The sequence below is a fragment of the Pseudochaenichthys georgianus genome, chromosome 9 (assembly GCF_902827115.2).
Source record: "Pseudochaenichthys georgianus chromosome 9, fPseGeo1.2, whole genome shotgun sequence".
NCBI lineage: Eukaryota > Metazoa > Chordata > Actinopteri > Perciformes > Channichthyidae > Pseudochaenichthys > Pseudochaenichthys georgianus.
In genome coordinates this window covers 10,624,831-10,646,344 of record NC_047511.1, presented here as the reverse complement: position 1 = coordinate 10,646,344, position 21,514 = coordinate 10,624,831, and the positions used below count along the sequence as shown (strand labels likewise).

The window sequence follows — 21,514 nt, the reverse complement described above, 5'->3', positions numbered from 1 at the left end:
CAAATGTGTTTTCTCTTAAGCAAGCAAGCCGGTGTGGGCCCACAAAAACAAACAAAACAGCAAAACCAGTGCAACCCAAAACTACTGTCTTTTAGTTACCTTACTACACTTAGTAACTAAATAATAACAGAATAAGGAGTGTAGTGGGGTTATGAAGTAGTATGGTATGGGAGTTGTTGTCTTTACCAATGTTTCAGTCAGTGCTGGCAGCTTCTGCTACTTAGAATGTCTTCAGTGTTCATCGTTCAGAAGTTTTTTACCTAAAGCCACATTTTCCATCGAAGTTTAATCTAACCAACCTGCGGATTTAAAACTTGTGAAACCACTGAATATTTATTTAAGATCGAGATGTCCGATAGCTAATAACTTCCTCTGGTTAAAAAGTTAAAGACCAAAAATATCAAAAAGTATTGTAACATTGTGGTTTAAACTCGGGAGAAAGTTAACTCATGACAGCTTCCAGCTAACGCATGCACAAAGACGAGGCCATTTTAGTGTAGGTAGTACACAACTCAACCAAATATATAAGAGGTGTAGTCTTGTAGCGCAAATTGTACTTATTATACATTTAAGCTTAAGACGTGTCTTTCTCAGTCGACTAACCTGTTACCATTTCTCTACAGCTACTACAACTGGAAGACACGGGTGTCCACGTCCAACTCTAGCCCTAACTTTGAGGTCATTTATGACGACCCAAACGGCCTTCTCTTCAAGAACAAGAGGGACAAAAAGATCCTGAATGTGGACCCCATGGTAGGTGTTTGTTTATGTTGTTGTCCTGTGTTTTTGTAAGCCCCAGGGAGACAAATGGCACTGCTAATGAGATAAGTGCACCTGTTCCACTGCTTTAAAAAGGTCCCTGAAAAGCAAAAAGGCAATAGGGGCAGAACACATTTGTTAAAGTATTCGCGCTTATCAATGAAACAAACTGTATTTCTCAATTCACTTATTTGCAATGTATCATCCCCCTTATTTTCTAATATGTACTGGGGTCTTTTTTGCCTAAAATGCCATTATATTACTTCCAATGTATATAGTTGTAACTATCAAATGCAAAGAAACATTTAAAGTTATTTTAAAGTTACTTTGCCGACTTTATTAATTGACTAGTTCGTAGCAACAATTGACCCCGAGATTAAACGTATTACTTGTTTTGAAGGAGCTTAGAGCAAAGGGTTATCAGTTGGAGGGACTAAGAGAAGAGTAAACCAGTGTGAAGGAAAAGTATTTTGCTTTCCACCTGCACAAAGAATGGAGGATCAAGGGGTCGAGGCAGGTGCTTCCTCCATGCTCAGAGTCTGACAGGGGCCCTGGAAGACTAACGACTGACAGACTGTGTTTTTTTCTTCTTTTCTCCAGTTCCCCTCTTTGCTGGGGGGGGGTTGGGAAGAAGTTGGTGTGGGGCTGAACTATTTTGAAATTGCAGACAGAGTTGTGGGGACTGCGTGTTTGAGGCCAATCGCCAAAATGGCAGCACAGTGTTCTAGCTGCGGTCGAGCACCGCCCCGACCAGGCTGTCTATTAAAAACACAAGAGAAGGCATAGGAAGCCAGACACAGCAAACCACCCGTGTTCCCAGACACTGGCCCAGATTGGCTCGGCACGGAGCAGAACAGAACCATCCGGCTTTTAACCCAGTGTTAGCTCAATCATGTGCCCACAGATAGGCAGTGCAACCTTCCAAAATCAATTCTCACATCAACTCACTTTGGGTGGTTTGTTTGTTTTTCTGCTCGTGTAATCCTAGCCAGAAAGTGGGTTTGGGGGTGGAGGGTTTTTAATTGGTCAGTTATAACCATGGCTTGATTCAATCTAAGTAAAAGTTTTAAGTTTCTTAGATTATTTGAGTGTTAATTGTTGTTTTCCTGACAAACAGATGCTTATCATTTAGGTTACCCAGCATTTCCCAAAGTGTCCATAAAGTCATTTTTGTATTGGACCATTTTTATTGACGCTCTTTTGAACCTGCAAAGGAAGACCGACTCACTTATTAGGACACCCACAAGTGTGTTTGAGGTAAAAGTGTAAATTGAGTGTAATGGTTGGCTATGGATTCACTCCCACTAGAAGCTTTTGACATACTTAGCCTTGAATAAATGTTCCCAGCTGTTAGTGGCTTCACATCTTAGTGGTGGGGCCGTATCAGATTTGATATTCACAGTTCACAATACGTCTTATTACAAATAAATGTGTTTCGATATCTGAGGCTTTGCTTAATTTCACATCTATGGCAGGCAAAACAATTCACTTTGCATGCACCTTGTAGTCCATCAAGCCCTACTAACCACTCTTACTCTGTGCTGGGTTCCAGTCTGGTCCTGGTGAGGACTCCAACCGGACCTTCCTACAGTCGGACCTCTACATCCATGTCGTCATCTACGACCACAACATCAGGACGGTCTGATCTTCAGAGGCTGCTGCCGACACATTCATACATATGGCACATATTGGAGAGTGCAGGAAGCCTCTAATTTCACCAAGTGGCTGCAGTTGCACCGTCATTTACAAACTGTTGCCCTCATATCATGCATACCATCTGGGTGGAGGTGCTGCAGTGGAAAAATTGGCTTTTAACATTGGATTCCCAGATGCACAAGTGGATGGACTAGTGTGACAAGTTCACTTGCAAAATTCTTTAAAAATGTCAATTTATACTTCAGATTTTTTCCTCCCATTAACTTTTATTACAATTGTATTATAGAGTTTTTTGACTTCCTAATTCCCCGAAATGAAGACCCTTAGTTAATTTGGGATTCCCCAGAGGAATGGAATATGCTTGCTCTGGGACCCCGGGCTCGTCCCGTCGTTTAGCCTGGCCTGTTTTGGGCTGTTTGTCTAAACAAATTAAAGGCGTAAGAGCTTTGAAAGATGATGGGGGCGGCTTTTTATGTCCTCCCCCAGGCTGCGGTAGCTCCAATTGGACTGGAAGAATGGGTAATGGGCTTAAAGCATTCCGCATGTTCCCAGATGCAAGGCACACTTTTCAGGACATCAAAGTGCCCTATCATTTACATATTAGTCATTCACTGAAGAAGACATTTCTTTAAATAACCCTCGTCAGGAAGTTATTTAGAAACTGTAGGCAACTTTGCTTCCTTTTAATTTCTTGCATGCATTTATGATTGAAACATATGATATAATCTGCCCCCCTACAAGCTTACAAATCACAGGGCCTTTATTATGTATTCATAAATGACTATTTAAACGTGTAGTTGAGAGGTAACATTTGTTTCCGTAGTTACAAGGAAACCTGCTAAATGTAGTCCATATACATATCTTAACTTTAACTCCCCACAATTTCCCCACATTCTTTTAAATGCTCCGAAAAAAACTTAAAATACAGGTAATCCACAAAGTCCAGCATTGATGTACCTTAACAGAAATAAAGGTTCCTTATCATGTTATCTTGTTACAAAAAATGCATTTAAAACAAGACAAATACACGTGTTAAGAAAAATAGTTTGACATGGTCTTTTGGAGTTGGATGGGGATAGCCCTTCTTCTGTCTGTGTGGTAAATGTATGTAACTGCCAGAAGCTTAGTTAGCTTAGTTTAGTTAGCTTAGCTGAATTTAGCTTAGCATACACACTGGAAATTGGGGAACAACTAGACGTTCCAATGGTTTAAAAATCTGCCCGCCAGAAAATCTCAAGCTTGATTATATAAAGCGTTATATCTCATTTGTGTTTAATCAATACAAAAACCAGCTGTGGTTTAACATGGGGGTTGTGTTACACTGTTTCATGGAATTCCTGGATTATCTATACATTTCCTGGCCATGATGTTTTTTTTTACTTTTGGACAGAGCCAGGCTAGCTGCTTGGCCCTGCTTTCCATCTTTCCATTGCACTTATAGTCTCCTTTAGGTTAATATAACGCATAGACAAGAATCAAACCTTTCCTTTCAACTCGAGCCATATTCAACCTGCCGTGGTACTAATTTGAAGTTACGAGGTTTTAAACAAATGAGTAAATTCTAACCTCTAATGTTCCTCAGCAACCCGGTTACCAGAGCAGCTGCATCTGTTTTGACTGAATTGGACCCTGTTGGCCATGTGTGGTGTGGTGACACATGGATGTGGGTTCTGGTTCTGTAAAAGCAAGGGTTTGGGGAATGGGGGTCTGGGTTTTGGGTTTTCTTCGTCAGTTCATTTTTTTTCTTTTTTTCTTAAAAAGGAGATGTTGAATCTCAGTCTGTTGTGGCATAATGATGAAATACATGTGAATAAGTCTTCCAGAGTTTTAAATAACAACTACCAATATTGGCGTTGGGCAGTTTCTTCCGTCATTACACATTGTCTCGAATGTGTTGTTATTGTTATGTCTTTAAATATAGTGTAACATGAAGTATATAAAATAAAGAAATGTCGCTCTTCATGAAATAAAAAAGGCTCTGAAAAACAGGTTATAGTCTCTGCTTTTGTCTCAACAAAACTAACTGGACTAACAAGGATGAGAAGTACATTTACATTTGGCAAAGGATTGCTTTGGGGAATGTCATTTCCTCTTTGACCTCTTTGTCAAAGGCCAGATGATTTAACCTCGGGCCAGGGCGGTCCACCTGTCACTATCTGCCCTGCTTTGTGTTTTGGTAACACGAATTCAAACTGGCCGGGTGGCAAATGAACATTTCACCCTCATCTACAGCTGTTTAGCTTTACAGACCACTGCTCCTTCATGTGGCTCGTCGATGGTGATGAAACAGCTCTCCCTCCTTTCAAAGTGGAATCAGTCGCTCAGAACACCGACCAATCAAAACAGCTCGTGACAAATGGGCGCTTTAAAAAGCTGGTAAAAATGCTATTTTTATATGTGCCGTACATCTGTGTACTTCTGTGCAAGACCTTAAAAACTGAAAAAAACGAGTTGCTGGATCTCAGCCAGACAAATCATGTGTCTCTAAATAGTAATGATTTCACAATGAAATCTAATTGAAATGCTTATATCCCTCTTCATTCATTTTATTGGGCTTTTAAGCAGTTGGGTTTTTACTGAAGCATGGTTTTATTAGTTTGAGGCCTGGACTTGCCCCTAACACACAACATGAGGTAAAGAGGTGGATTCAAACTCAACTGGGCCATAGAACCACTGTTCTACCCTCTATATACATTTACAATTTCAGTTCCAAATTCATTTCAGGTATCTTCATGAAGTTTGGACTCTTGTTATAAAATGTTTCATCCAACAATTACAATCAGCATTAATTACATATTAACCCATTCACTTCATTTTAGTTTCATGCTATTCTCATTTTCACAATTCTTTGAGCGATTCATTGATTGGTTGTCAACTCTTTCATTTACCGCCTAACGGAATGGGAATAAACGAATATGTTTATTTGATTGAATGTACATTTTATTCATATTATATTGACATTTTATTTTCACCTGCAGTAAAATTAAAATACAACTAATAAAGAAAACAACCTAACCTAAGTATATTCAGAACCATGGGCACTATGAATAATAATTAAAACTCACTTCATGTTTTTAATTGTGTTTTTTACATGTTCTCCATTCAAAAAGAGTGCACACTAGTTTTCCTGGAGTTTTAAATCCCATAATATCAATTGAAGCCACAAAAATGATTTATTATGTGAATGTTGATAAGCGTTTTTATTCAGTTTCTCCATGATAACACAAAACATCCAGACATACAGTATGCATCCTGTTAAAGTATATCACTTTTAGTTTTCAAGGGGCCATGTTGTGCTTTGGGGTTGTCTCTTTCCTGTAGTGTTATTTAGGTTTTTGTGCATGTAATTGGTCTGCAAAGGCTACAATCCTAAAGTTCCCTCCAGAAGAAGTTTCTCTCCCACACTAAGCCTGAAACGCCTCCATTGTATCTATGTGTGCTTCTATTGGTTAGCGCTCCAACAAAGTGTGTGATATGCTATGGGGCGGGTCATTTCCAGCACATCTCTAAAAGGTTGACCAATCACAACAGATCCGGCCAGCTAACCAATCAGAGCAGACTGGGCTCTGGTTTCAGACAGAGGATGAAAGGAGGTGCTGCAGAAGGCAGTACGAGACAAATAAAGAGCTTTTTGAACATCAAATCATGGAAACATGAGAGGCATAAAACACAAATAAGAACCTGAAAATGAGCAGAATAGGGCCTCTTTAAAGCAAAAGTCAGCGCATGCGCAGCGTACCTAACAGTGGTCTGAGCTAATTCCTCCAGTTCATAGATAGTTAAGTGATGGGTGAAAAGGTGATTTAAAATAACAATATGAGGCGTCAGTGTTCAGAATGTGACACATCGTCTCCTCAAGTGTTAATGTCTTACTTGTGCACAACATGTGAAAAATATATATTGAGTTGATCCAGTCTGATGTTCATTCTGCTGCTGTTCTTGTTTTAACGGATTCTCTCCTGCCCATCTCCTGCTAGTTGAAGGGGTTAAACCCCCATATAGAGGACATGGCATGCTAATATTATTGCCATCAGATGTCCAAGGGCGGGGAAATACCCTAATCATTTCCTCCCGAGTGCCCCTGAAAGAGAAGCCCGTGGCGGGGGGTGGAGGGCGGCATGGTGTTTACAGGACGGTGATGGTACAGGATGTGTGTGCTTAACTCCATTGAACTAAACTAAATAGGGGAGAGAGCCTTTAATGCCGACAATAAGCCGCTTCATTCAGCAGCGCGGCCCAGACGCACAGCTCTGCGGAGTAGAAATTACGCACGGAGCGGCTGCTCTGTGGCAGCCGCTCAGATATTCAAATATGTTCAATACATCGGCGGAATGTCACGTAATACAATATTTTAGAAGAACTACCCCGAACAGGAAACTCTTCTCTCTCTGTGTGTGTGTGTGTGTGTGTGTGTGTGTGTGTGTGTGTGTGTGTGTGTGTGTGTGTGTGTGTGTGTGTGTGTGTGTGTGTGTGTGTGTGTGTGTGTGTGTGTGTGTGTGTGTGTGTGTGTGTGTGCGCGCGCGCGTGCGTGCGTGTGTGCGTGCGTGTGTCAGAGAGAGAGAGAGAGAGAGAGAGAGGAATACCCAGCTGGTCCCTCAAGTCCTATAATACCAAGCACAACATGCTTTACCTTCAATGAAAGCTGAGACGGGGGGACGGTTGACTGCTGCCCTGAAATCAGTTCATTGCTCGGGTGCAAAACCAAATGCGTCGCTTTTTTAGCAGCCTACTTCTGCCGCATCTGTTGCACCTTCTCCAGCGCTCCGATACTGTTATCATTGACTGACTTTAACAGCCCTGAGAGACAATTTGGATAACGCTCTCATGTTCCCACCTCCCTCTCGCTGTGCCTGGTGTCAAAGGTGATGGTATCATTTTCTAAGTGAGGACTCCTCAGGTGATGGTATGTTTTTCCGGAGGTAGAGACCACATTTGGAAACGTGCTAGACTTTCCACAAATAGTTGTTTTTTCTGCTTCTACCTTCACTTTGGCTCGAGCATGGCTCTTTACTCTCGGTTCGTGGTCGTGCTGCTCTACGGATGGAGTTATCTGTGCGTTGGATACTGCGCGATGCTGAAAACAGACAGTTTCCCAGACAAGCGAAAGGTGGATTTTACGCATTCAGAGGATAAAAAGCACCCTGCGAAAGACGACCAGGATCTGCTTTTACAGGATACAATGACGGAACACATGCAGATGCTTTACGCGAAGTACAACCGGGCTGGATTTCCCTTCAAGGACGGCAACACTGTCCGCAGTTTCAAAGCGCAATGGGGTAGGTGCCCAAACTTTTACGCATGTTATCAACACTGCCAGTCGAGAGGAGGCATGTATGCATTGTTGCGTAAATGTTGGTTAATATAAACTGGATCTGGTAGCGTCTCCTGCATTGCTTAGTTGTAATTATCCGCAAATTACAAGTGCAACGATGTGTGTGGCCACAAAACGTATTCTCATACCAACAAATGCTTATTATCCTCATTAAGTTTTTTAATATCCCCAAAACCTGAACCATTCACGTCCTGGTGTACTGAGCTGAAACCGAGATACACCTGTTGATCCAGTCATGGACATATGATCAACCTGTTACCCATTCCATGCGCCAAAAGCAGAGAGAACTCTGTATGCAAAAATCCTTTCCCGAAGCATTTTTCTTCTCAGATTTAAGTGTCAGATATTCCAGATAGATTTCTCCGGAGCCAGCATCTGGCAGATGCCCAGCTTGCATGTGTTGCGTTAGAATCTGGGAGACTTCACCGCAGTGAGTCTCTGCATTTAAAGGGATTTTGATAGTTGTTTTTTTTCAGGGAACTTTGGTAGTAACTTCAATTTTATAAGCTTGTAATTGCTTCACAGGCTACGGGGTGGAATTATCAATAGGACATGTGCACTATTTTCAGTTTCCACTACCAGTTTCAAAGTGTGTTGGACTGCACTGCCTCCTATGGGTAGTTGTATGTCATGGTTTTAAAAGGGTCAGTTCACCTAAATTACAAATATATAACTATGCAGACAGTTTTGCTTTCATTTTCCAAGGTTGTAAATTATTTGGAGAACTATGCTTCTATCCCACATTAATAGAGATTAATGGAGTTATATTTATGTTATAAACAAAAAGTGAAATATTTAATTTTTTCATTTATAAAGAGGTAGGCTATAGGTCAACACCATCCTGTTACTCTGGATGATCTGCACACATAACTGTCAAAGTTGTTTAGTTAAAAAACTAAACTTGAAGAATGTTTTGTAGAGTATTGGGGAGGGAGGGAGATAATGAAAACACAGATATTTTAAAATGAGCAAATGAAACTTTATCTGTAAAATGTTAGACCATCAAAAAGTGAATGCAAACATATCATTATGTCAAACATTGTAAAAGGGAAAATAGGAAAGTTGGTTAGTTCTGATGTCCTGTACAACTGTGTTGCATTATGTAATTAATATTATTCTTTATTTACACAGGTACGATAAACAACAAGCAGCTGCAGATCTTCAACCTCACCGCCCTCACCAAATCGGAAGACGTTTTGTCTGCCACTCTTCATTACTACATCGGAGACCTTCAGAACAGAACCCAGGGCTGCTCCAGGTCCAAAAGCTGTGGTCGCCATGGCCCCCGGAGGCACAACCACATCCACATGGTCATATGGAGCTTTGCCTCGGTGGATAACGAGATAAGGACTCTTGGACACTTCCGGATCAATGTGTCCACCCTCTACAGGGACTTCATATCCTGGCAGTGGAAGGACATAACTCGCGTGGTCAACCAGGCCAAACACCACGACGAGCTGCTCATAGGGATCGATGTGACTTCACAAGGGCCCCAGCAGTGGAAGAAGCTCCTGTCTGACCGCTCGCCCTACATCTTGGTTTACGCCAATGACTCTGCCATTTCAGAACCTGAAAGTGTGGTAGCCACCCTCCAGAGACACCACTCGGTGGGAGGAGAGGGCTCCATTTCCCAATTGGGACTGCGTGAGCGAAACAACACTGAACAAGAACAACCGCAGGCCAGAAACAAGCGCTCAGTGAATGTTCTGCTCCCGTTGCAGAACAATGAACTCCCCGGGCCCGAGTATCCGTACGAGACGACCGGGTGGGATGAGACGAGTCCGTACGAAACTTTTGAAAACAAGCAGGCCCGTCGCCCACGTAAAAAGACACGCAAGAATCAGCGGCACAAGATGCCTCTGCTTCAGTTCGACGAGCAGACGATTAAAAAGGCTCGAAAGAAGCAGTGGAACGAGCCTAGGAACTGTGCTCGCAGATACCTGAAAGTGGACTTTGCTGACATTGGATGGAGTGAATGGATTATATCACCAAAGTCGTTTGATGCCTACTACTGCTCAGGATCTTGCCAGTTCCCCATGCCAAAGGTGAGACTTATAGTGCACTTCTGCTGTGGTTCAGTAATGGGAAAACACACAAAGCATAAAAGCCACCCAAAATACATTTATTTTTCCAGGCATTATTCATTGTTCTCTTTGAAATGACTGGATTATATTTAATATGGGTCAACAAATACAACAGGTTTACAAGTAAACAATGGTTGCCAACAAGTTTGGAAACGCAACACTACTGGTTTTAACTCTCAACACTTCCTCTAACAAGGTTCTGTTCCCTCTCAGCCAATAGAAGTAGTCCATTTGTATTTGTATATCAGTTCATGATCTGTATTGACAGAAAGTAAATGCATATTGAGGCATTTTAGATGCAGTGCAGAAGACTACACGCATCCTTCTGTACTTTACATTTAACTCTTTTTTCAGCCAGTATGGCACATGTGTTGTACATGGAGCAGGCTATGTTGAGCTATCAGTACATTTGGCCATTAAGTACACAGCCCCTTTACTGTTGCTGCTTTGTGTTATGTGCACTTGGATAACATTCATATCAGATGTCCCTGAAGCCTGTCTGTCTTATATTATAGATGATCATGGCAAAGAAACGGAATGCCATCTGCTTTAATCTTCAACTCCCACAATAAATAGTTACAGCTTGTGCTTTTATCTCTAGGAATTAAGGTCATTACGTCTATAAATGTATGCATCAGGGCTACAGTTATACCATTGTGATAAAGTAAAGTTAAGTCCAGAGCGTACTTAACTTCACTAAACATGCAGTATAAATGGTCGAATTACAAATAATGCAATCTATATGGCTTTGGAACCAAAAGTTGGAAAAACTCAAATAGCTCAAATATCCAACTTCCTACGAGCAGGTGGCTGACCTCGATATCATAATCATTGAAAGTTTAAAACAATGCTCGAGGAACACAAACAAGATTCTTCTCTCAGACCGATGTATTCATTGTTCTTAACAGGAAAAAACAACATATGCGTACACATTTAAACCTCATACCAAGAAGTGAAAGATACAAAAAACGAATGTTAAACATCAGCTCGCATCTTAGCTTGTGGCTCCGGTGACAAGATAACATCACAGGTATTTTAAACATGGCCGGAATGCACGAGATCCATCCACTTAATTCATTACCTCGGAGTCTCCGGCCTTTGTAGTCGGACGTAATTAGTCCCAGAAGTGGGGCATTAGGGCCTGAGGCCGGCCCCTCCCTCTCTTGTAGGTTTGCTGTCTGTGATCCTGTGATGTTGTTTCTCTGCTGTCAACCAAAAGCTTTAGAAGCTGCTAAATAGCTACTATTAGAAGGTGAGCTGTCACTTATAGGGTCCTGCTAAGACACGAAGCAGCTGATCAGGTGTGTGAACTGCTGGGGGTAGAGCCACACTCAGGGCCTGGGTCTTTGATCTACAGGCGGCTGCTTGTTGGATGCACGGAACAATATTCAGTTTAGTGTGCGTTATAGGATTGATATGCAAACTTGTCAAATTAGCTCTGAATTAGCTCTGAATGGTAGTAACACAAAGACCTCTGTAAGAGATACTGTCCAGGCCTCTTGTTTTATAACTTAGGTCTTATTAGCTCCGCCAAGGAGGTTTGCTTTTTTATCAGGGGGATTATTTAAAAACTACTGGCCCGATTTTAAACTTTGTGGAAAAGTGTAGCTGGGCCAAGTAAAAAAACATTACATTTCAGTGGGACCCTGTTTCACAGGGCAGATACATGAAGTGTCACCTTTATTAACGTTGGGTTTGATTTGAACCTGTTGTGCGAAGGCCAGATCTAGCCATCTTTTATATAACTCTATTGTCATTCAAGTAATTGCTCCGATAATATCACAACAACAAAGTCAGGGGAAGCACAAACTGGATCGTTGGACTAAACCGTTTGATCAAGATTATCCAAACAAATGTGTTTGGACCTGAAATATCAATAACAAGTTTGTCCTTTTAGAACATGACAATGCATACACAACTATGGCAAGTACAGTGGTTCATAATTAAAACAGGACCTTTTGGATAGAATTGACTTTTTGTGTTCACTTCCGAAGACAGATGGTATATGGGGTAAAAGAGAATCCCTTTATTGAAATGTTCGTATAATCAAAGAAAAACGTTTGCTTTCAAGTGATTCATTCTGATCATGGAATTCAACCATACAACATAACGTGGCATTTATTAACTTTGTTGTCCTTTTGCTTTAGGCTCTGAAGCCCTCCAACCATGCCACCATCCAGAGCATAGTGCGGGCGGTGGGCGTCGTCCCCGGCATCCCCGAGCCATGCTGTGTCCCAGAGAAGATGTCTTCTCTCAGCATCCTCTTCTTCGATGAAGACAAGAACGTGGTGTTGAAAGTATACCCCAACATGACTGTAGATTCTTGTGCCTGTAGATAGTTTATTCCCCCCCCCCCCTTAAATGCCTGTTCATAAAAAAACTCAGCAAAGAAAAAAAGTGTAGCCAAAACGACACTCTCTCCTCCTGTTCCCTCAGTCTTACTTTCCTTCACTTCCAAACCCACCTTTGAACCCAACTTCCGTTTTGCACTGGAGGAGAGTCGCGCCTGTTGTTCCAGGTGAAGAGGAGACTGTTCATGGGAAGGAATGGATCCTGTGAGTTGTCCTCGTGGCAGATAACTGGAATGGAAAGTCAAATCTCCATGCTCCCATTTCACCACTTTATGTCTTTACCATCGCTGCTCAACTATCCGTCAGGCGATGGATGAATCACAAACTCAGTATCAAGCTATGCAAATGGTGATCGAGGCAGAATAGAGGCAAGAACTGAAGGAAAAGTCTCTTTTCAGTTCAAACTGATGCCTCCGTCGTGGATCATTCTCATCTTTCTCTCCTTTACAGCTTGAAGTTGTCATTACCACCAAGTCTATGCTCGCACTTGCATGGTTTTTGTTACTATTTGTATCTATTTATGTCTGTACTATCACTGTGTTATTCACTATATGAGAAGTTATTGTATAATTATTGGCTTGGCTGCTATAGAGAGATATATTAGATTCCAAAGCCAGAATTGTGATGTAGACGGTACAGTAGATAGCCGTACATATTTGTGTTTAGCTCCGTTGTTGTACAGAACCCACATTTTTAAGAGTTTATTATATTCGGAAGTGTAAGCTACTTTTCATTCGTGGTCTTCGTTAACAGTTGGAATTGCAAATCATTTTCAAAGATATAAAGGGATACAGCATATCAAAAGGATACACATTGAACAAGGGATGTCATCGTGTGTTTTTCACAAGTGTGAAACCACAGGACTCAATGCTCAGAAAGAAGAGTTGTAACATCTTGGCAGACATAAGGGATTAATAAAAAAAAAGGTACATTTGAGTCTTAACCTATTTGTTGTTGGTATTCAGTTTAGAACAATATGCCTTTGCATTATTTTTAAAAGTATTTACAGAGTAGGATAACATTTATGAAAAAAACGTTCGTAAACTGCCAGAAACTACGTTGGCTGACCCATGCACGCGCGCTACAACGGCCCTATACACTCACACTATTAGAAAACGCGCTGCACTTTCAAAAAATATACAAATAAAAAATCACAAATACGCCAAAAGACGTGCAAATGAAGACAAATCTTCACCAACTCTACAACACTTGCCCAGTGTTAAGAACACATTTGCCAACTTGATGTGTTATGAGCACGGTTTACTCCAAATAACTGCATCAACGAAATTCTGTAAATTCAAAACGCTGGAAGAAACTCAACACACAACGTAAACCAGGGGACAGGAACAAGTGATGCACACAGCTGGGACTCAAGCGCTTGTTGATGGTCGGGGATTCTAAAGTTGGCCAACTGTCAATGTCAATGACTACTGTAGGTTAGCTACGTTAGCTAGCTAGCTTTCAGCAGATGCGAAATAATATCGGAAGGAATCGCACATTGTTAAAAAAAGGCAATAAAACTTATATTTTAGGGAAGCCTCCAGTGACACTGACAGTTGGCCAACTTCATAATCCCCGAAAGTCAACAAGCGCTCCGGTCCCAGCTGCGTGTCCCTGTTTCTGTTTGCTTTTGAGCTTCTTGCTGCGTTTTTATATATACCGCGTTAAGTTGGTGAAGATGTTTCTTCATTTGCATGTGTTTTGAGTGTATGTGTTTTTTTATATGCATAATATTTTTGATCTTTCAGTGCATTTCTCCTAATGGAAGTGTTTTGGGCTGTTATAACGCATTTGCACCCGTCGGCCACCGTAAGAATCCTTCTAGGAAAATCGATTTATAAATAAAAAAGTCTGTATCAAGTCAACACACACACACACACACACCGCTGAACTTTACATGACCTTAAGGATCCTTATTTATGGGTTGGGGTTAGATTTTGACCAAAAATCATTAAAAATGTCACTTACAAGTTTGAAATATCATTGTTTTTTCTGCTACCAACAAATTGAAGCGATCCTGTTTCTGCTAATTAAAAAGTAAAGATGACTATAAATACAAATTATGAGTAATACCTATAATATATTGAAAGATCAAGAAGATCTGATCTATATCTTTCTTGGTAGCATAAGCCTTTAATATTACTGTATAGAGCAGATTTATATAAATCATTAAGGGGGTCTTTTTCTATCACATGTACTTTGCTTCAGGTCAGCATTTGAGACGAAGAGCAGTTACTGTGTCATAATGTTGCGTTGGCGTGTGAATTATCTTCAGAGTTCATCAAACCAAATATTTATTCAGAGCAAATAGACTGAAATATAACAGCAAACCTTTTTTTCTATAGACTTGTACATTGTCTTTGTATATAGCTCACAATATGATGATGATATTCCAATGTGTCTTTGAGATAGAAGTGCCTTTTGAACGGGTGGATTCCTGTTTTCAAAGACTTTGATTTGATTCATGGCCTTTTCAGAGCTCAGTTTGTAATGACGCTGAAGTCAAAGCAAGCAGCCTGGAATAGTTATTTTTGATGGTACAAAATAGTCTACAATGAGTGAACATAGTGCATATTCTTTTGAAAAGTATGAAGTAGAATTTATTCCAAAATGTATTACAATAAATTCACTATTTTGATATTTCAGAGACATTTATTTTGTGTCAGGCAGATTTTGTAACCTTATATATTTTGTAATGACGCCTTTTCCAGTTTGTGCTTCTTCATCTTGTGCCAATACAGATGTTATCAAGGTGTGTTAGAATCAGATGGCTTCCACTGGTTGTGCCAGTACAACATTGCAGACTGCTGACAAGTCGTTTTCGGGGCCTTTCTTTTTACGTATTTGAACCCGTTTCTAAACCTCACTAATGTATTTTGGAATACAAATATGGAAGACCCTTATATACCGTACATATCAGCAGTTTATAAAAGCTTGCTCAATCAATCAATCAATCAATCAATCAATCAATCAATCAATCAATGTTTATTTATATAGCCCAATATCACAAATGTTACATTTGTCTCAGTGGTCTTCACAGTGTGTACAGAATATCAGTATGACAATACAACACCCTCTGTCCTTAGACCCTCACATCGTATAAGGAAAAACTTCCGAAGAAAACCCAGTTTAAAGGGAAAAATGGGAGAAACCTCAGGGAGAGCAACAGAGGAGGGATCCCTCTCCCAGGACGGACAGACGTGCAATAGATGCCGTGTGTAAATTGAAAAGATAATGCATTTGCAACATAGGTAGTCCAAATGTTTGGAAATGCATGTGTGTATAATAGGAAGATGAATCCACGAGGATATTCATCCAGGACCTATGATCCAGGACCACAGCCACGACTCAAGATCCAGCGCTCGCGATCCAGGACACAGGACCGCAGGATCATCCATGACTCCGGATCCCGGCGTATATAGACACCAAAAAGAAAGACATTTGGGGAAGCTGGGTTAATCGGAACATGAGAGTACACAGGTATAGACAGAGAGAAGGAAGAAGCAAGATGTCCCCCGACAAACTAAGCCTATATCAGCAAAACTAGGGGCTGAATCTAATCAGCCCTAACTATAAGCTTTATCAAAAAGGAAGGTCTTAAGCGCACTCTTAAAAACGGATAGGGTGTCTGCCGCCCGAACACAAACTGGAAGCTGATTCCACAAATGTGGAGCTTGATAAGAAAAGGCTCTGGCTCCCATTGTACTTTTAGAGACTCTAGGAACAACCAACAACCCTGCATTCTTGGAACGCAATGCCCTAGTAGGACAGTAGGGTATAATGAGTTCTCTAAGGTAAGATGGCGCCTGCCCATTAAGGGCTTTGTAGGCGAGAAGAATAATTTTAAATTCTATCCTGTGTTCTATAGGGAGCCAGTGTAAACCAGAACAGGAGTAATGTGGTCCCTTTTCCTAACTCTGGTTAGTACACAAGCTGTCTGAAGCTTGGGGATTTTTTGCGAGCAACGCGACCAACAACCAATCACATGAATCTCCCGCCCCCGACATACAAAGCAATAGCAATGTTAAAACGAAGTAAACTGGATATAAAATCCCCAAACAGGCGAAACCCTACCAGTTTCACCCACTGTCTCTGCCACCTCCCTCCATGCCTCGCTCCTCCGGTTTGTATCCCGGTAGATGAACAGAGACCGATCATTCAGCACCGGGTGATTCTCTACCGCTATAATGAATTTTCCCTCCATTTTTTGGAATATGACGAAAAGACCTGCGTAGTCTCTCCCAGCATAAACGGGATTTCATTGGCTGACGCTTCTGCCGAGGCGCCAAAAGTTGAACATTGCTCAACTTTTGAAGCCAGCAACGCTCCACGTCGTTTCCCAAAATGCAGTTCTGCTAAAAGTGACGTCACCCCATTCAAAGTGAATGGGCAGAAGCGTTGGGAGCTTCAACGCGCGCCGCTGTGTGGACGGGCATACCGTACATATCAGAAGTTTATAAAAGCTTGCTCACCGTTCAACACTATCTTGTAAATGTTATGCTGTAGGTAAAAAAATAAATGCTTGTACAATAAGCTTCATAAAATATATTTGTATATGGAAAAGACCTTTAACATGCATCTATTTATTTTCTGTATGTTGCATATCTTGTACAGGTGTGGCCTGGCCCAAGGGACAAACGCTCTGATATGTCGATGGTCTTTATATCTGTGAGGGACATCTGTCACCACTAAAGTGTGGTGAACCGCTTTAAAGGTCCCCCACCTGCGCTCTGACCATCCTTACAAAGCATTCAAAGACATGAATAAAAGTATGCAAGACTCAAATTTATCATACATTTTTTATTTCGGTTTTCAAACATGATTTGGAAGGTAGTCGCATAAAACAACGCACAATTCAGAAATTGTAGTTTATTTTTCTCTCCTATTTTACCATTCTGCAATGTTTCTGAATTCACTAGCAACATTAAGGAGCGTGCTCAATAATGGCCTTGGCTAGCCTGGTACCATTGAATTGCTACCCAAAAACCTCATTTATTTTCAAAATGAAGTCAGACATGAGTTCCCCATATAGTGGTGCAGTATTAAAATGCTAACATTACTATAAAATAACTACATCAAAGCACTACATCCGGGTCACATGACTGCGTGTCACCAGCGCTAAGCTAAAGGCTAACTCATGTTCTGATTGACAATGTTTTGTAGTCTTATTTAGAAACTTGTTAGCATCCGCCATTTTTGGGACACAGAAGTTTTAGACATTTTCAAAAACAATTGACAGGACGTGTTCGTGCACCACTTTTGAAAACTAAAGTGGTGCACGAACACGTCCTGTCAATTGTTTTTGAAAATGTTTCACCTGTTGTAGATTCAGAGCTTTGTGGGAAGGTTTCAAAATGTGTATATCATTTTTTGCTAAAGCTAGCACTGGAAATTACCATTAGAAAACATGTATTGATGACATTAGGGCTGTACCGAACAGCTTTGAACCTTCACTTATTAGCATTCGATATCCATATCAGCATGTTGATGTTGCAGGGATTTGTATTCTTTTTTAGCACGTCAATTCATTTTGTTTGCGTCTTGTATTCCTGCAGATAAATATAAGCCTGCACAATGGTTGCAGAACTAGATTCCAGTGGTGTCTGCGAGAGGATTGTTCCCAACTCGTGTGATACAAAGTTTTCCAATAACTGTCAAGTGGAAATGTATTGAAAGATGCTGTCTCACTAAATATTCTGCTTCAACCCATATGTGTTGGTTCTATCGCAAAGAAACCAAAATGTTTTATTATTTCTCTCGCACTCGAACCACACAAAGACTGACACGCACTGATATGTTATTTCCATTAAATATTTATTTATTATTAACCGTGGTGTTGTAAGTGATAAGACATACGGAGCTTCATTCTAACAACCTAAATAGAACTTTAACATTATAAAAATGACATTCGGTTTGGCTATTGCAAAACAAAACATAACATAACTTTCTGCCAAACATACATTTGCTTACATACATTAACATGACGTCATGATTATTTAGGTGAATTGAATACAAATATAATTTGATTGTCAGGCCTTGAACTGCAGCAATTATTAATGTCATTACAAACCTCTTTATTTGGCAAGTCAAAATGTCTATTGGTATTACATTTAAAAAAAACGATAATCTGTTGTGGCATAAAATAACATTTAAATGACCACCTAAAACCAAAGAAAGTCAAATAAAAAAAAACGAACTTAATCTGAAATATTAACAAACTTTCCTGAAGTAGGTTTTCATTATCTTAAGGCCACAGCTTACCCAGAAACGTCAGGCATCCATACACAGACATTATAACACACTGTACATACTGTACACACACATTCACCAGTGAATGTATACATATATGCGTTATTTACAAAACTCACTCACCCAGTTTTTACATAAAGGAACAAGTAGCTTGGATTGTATAAATTGTGTATTTTGTATGCTTGTGCTTTACAGTATATACAGTATATATATATACAAAGACACGTGGTACACAGTTGATTTACTGTAAGCCTCAATGTGTTGAAGGTTTACAGTAAATCAACTATACCCGTATTTTTAAGCATAAACTCGAGTTTGACCTCTTTGCTGCTTCTCCTCACGTCATCAACACCTCAGGCCGAGCATTCTGCTTAAGGAGCTGGGAACCACAGAGTTGACTCAGCATTGAAAAAGGTAAATATTTCTTCAGGTCTGCCACGGGTTGCTCACACTCTATAACTTAAGTGGGAAAGGTGTTCATGTTTTTATGGGTTCGAGTTTGGGCCGTGGAGAGACTGTTGGAACAAGGAGCTCTTGTTGCTTCGTCGCACAAATGTTTCATCATGGGAAAGTAATTCCTTCTGCTTAGATGCTGTCTCAGTATTTGAGTAGAATATCTTCTCCACAAAGTGTTTGTTTGTATCATCTCCACATATATCTCTTCCCCACATTCCTCTCAAGCCATACACAAACTGCACCCGTAATCACAAATTCACTCCGCTGTAAGAAATAAGAACTTTGCAGCTGCATCACAGATTTCCCTTAGGCCTACCACTTCTGGAGAGAAATAAACTGAATCTGAAATCAATATATTTGAGGTATCTGAAAAAGATTATTATATGGGCGTAGATTGATTAAGGAATGTGAAAACAAAATACTGTGACATGGTACCATGATCTGTTCCAAGACGTACTCCTTCCAAAGCAGTATGAGATGAAGCCTGAGTAACGTAGCCTGCCGGCTAGCTTAGCAAAGCTAAAGCTGTAACCAATAACTCTGCACACTTTGAAACTACAGCCAAGATAAAGCATCTATGTTGCATGTCTTAAAGGTCCCATGTCATGCTTTTCCGGTTATCACCCGTCCCCTTGCGTGTTATGAAGGTTTTCTGCATGTAAACGGTCTGCAGAGTCAAAACCCTCAAAGTACACCCTGTAGCGAGTAAAACTCTAACGCACAGATAATACCTGTCTGTGCTGCCCCAGAACGCCTCGTTGGAGATTTCTCTTTTTCTTCCTGGGTACAGTGACGTGCCCACACCCAAATGGACCCATTGGTCCAAATGGACCAATCCGCAGAGCCGTTACGTTAAGTCCGTGGATTAGTCCACATGGGCCAATTGCGGACTCCCACACACACACACACACACACACACACACACACACACACACACACACACACACACCACACACACACACACACACACACACACACACACACACACACACACACACACACACACTCACACTCAATATTTTCTCAGCTGCAGCTCCACCGATTTCTCCTCCCTGAGACAGCGGGACGCGGCGAGGCTGTGAGCACACACACAAACTCCCAGCCAGGCTGCGGGTGTGTGTTCGGGCTGGTTTCGGGCTGGGTTTAGCTGTGTCTCGCAGACGGCCACTGGGCTCATAGGGAGGGGGGGGGGCAGGAGCTCCAACAAGCCGTTTAGGACAGAGAGTGAATACACATACTTTACAGAGATGCTGTGAGAAACCAATGTGAGTTTGGAACATTGAACAGTATAAATATATTCTAGTAGACCTCAACGATGGAATTATGATCAGTAGAAATGACCATGACATGGGACCTTGTTGCTTCATTCTGGCGTTGGTCCAGTTTGTTGTAAATGTATTCTTGATGTATCTCTCTGTCCCTTAAGGGATTACATTGTACAGTGTTGGCCTTTCAATTGTCCTCACTTTTCCACTATTGCACCATTGCAAGCTAGCTCTCTTCTTGGCAACAAGTCCTCCAACAACAAACGACCAAATAGGTCGATTGTTCAAGCGAAAACAGTATTTCCGGGCCTCGAAGTTTTCATAATAAAACCGGAAGTATTCCCCTCACTGTCAAATGATTACACAGTGATATCTGCATTACTCATCCACTAAAAACATCAGTTTATCCTTGTTAATTACACAACATTTATTGGTTTAAATTGTGTACAATGCTTTTGTGTTTTTAACCTTCGATTCGGAGAAACAAATAGTTTTTTTGGTGTTAAGCAGCTACTCTCTTTTTGTGTGGACTTTGAGCTTCTTACCACCATATTGTTGACGCTGACAGAGGGTGGTTTCTATAACTGTAGACTAGGGTGACCAGGTGCCAACAAGCCACATGGACAAAGAGGATGTTTGTGTGGGACAAGTTACTGCGGTGCGAAGAGGTAGTTTAGATTTCAACATAATGTCCATCTAACCCTTAAACATTTACATTTTCTATTGAAACGTTTTGGTTTGAATTGGAGTTTTTTCCAACAAACAATCCTCCAAATGTTTTTGCAATCTCTAAGTCATGAATCATGAGTCACTGGAGCTAGCTTACTACCACTGAACCGTATGATTGCCATTGCCGCACAGTCTGGTAAACTTTTTGGTTATTTCCGCTGCCGTTACCTTATCTGTCTGATTATCCTATTTTGGTTAAAGGAGGAATGTATATGGGCATTTTCTCTTGAGTCTCGCATCGAGTGTCGCTTCAAATCAAAATCACCTCAATGTGCGATGGAAAAAAACTGAAATGTCACAAAAAACTCTGGGACACGCGTAAATACATATTTGTTGGTTGATTGACATCTGACACAGCCAATGGTGATTGCCCTCGTTTGCATTCTAAACAGCTATTGAATAGAGGCAAGTTTTAGCAGGGTCACTGTCGATCAGTTCTGACACCTGGTCATCCCACTGTAGACTAAACCACTTATGGACAAACTTTGCTATTGAAGAATTATCTTTGGGAATCAAAATTGCATGGTGACGAAGCAACATGGTTCATGAATTCTAGGTCGTGTGGTTTTTGGAACTGGTTACAATGCAGAGCTGATTTCTGACCTTCCTACAGTATGCTTAGTGCCCCAACCA

General features: G+C 40.9%; 2 protein-coding genes across 3 annotated transcripts in view; both read left to right on the top strand.

Annotated features, from left to right (window-relative positions):
- The window catches only part of cfap299 (cilia and flagella associated protein 299), a 108,192-nt gene extending 103,791 nt beyond the window's left edge, over window positions 1-4,401 (top strand). The window contains exons 5-6 of one of the 2 annotated variants that reach the window (XM_034090232.2): window positions 624-753; window positions 2,312-4,401. In XM_034090232.2, the coding sequence (XP_033946123.1) occupies window positions 624-753; window positions 2,312-2,404 (223 nt within the window). In that variant the 3' untranslated portion in view covers window positions 2,405-4,401. The remainder of the gene's footprint in view (window positions 1-623; window positions 754-2,311) is intronic. The other variant, XM_034090231.2, reaches the window with a different exon arrangement.
- Window positions 4,402-7,414: 3,013 nt separating this feature from the next.
- bmp3 (bone morphogenetic protein 3) lies at window positions 7,415-12,170 on the top strand. Its single transcript, XM_034090188.1, has 3 exons — window positions 7,415-7,691; window positions 8,879-9,792; window positions 11,979-12,170. Exons 1-3 carry the CDS (start codon window positions 7,415-7,417, stop codon window positions 12,168-12,170), a joined length of 1,383 nt encoding a protein of 460 aa, XP_033946079.1.
- The last annotated feature ends 9,344 nt before the right edge of the window (window positions 12,171-21,514 follow it).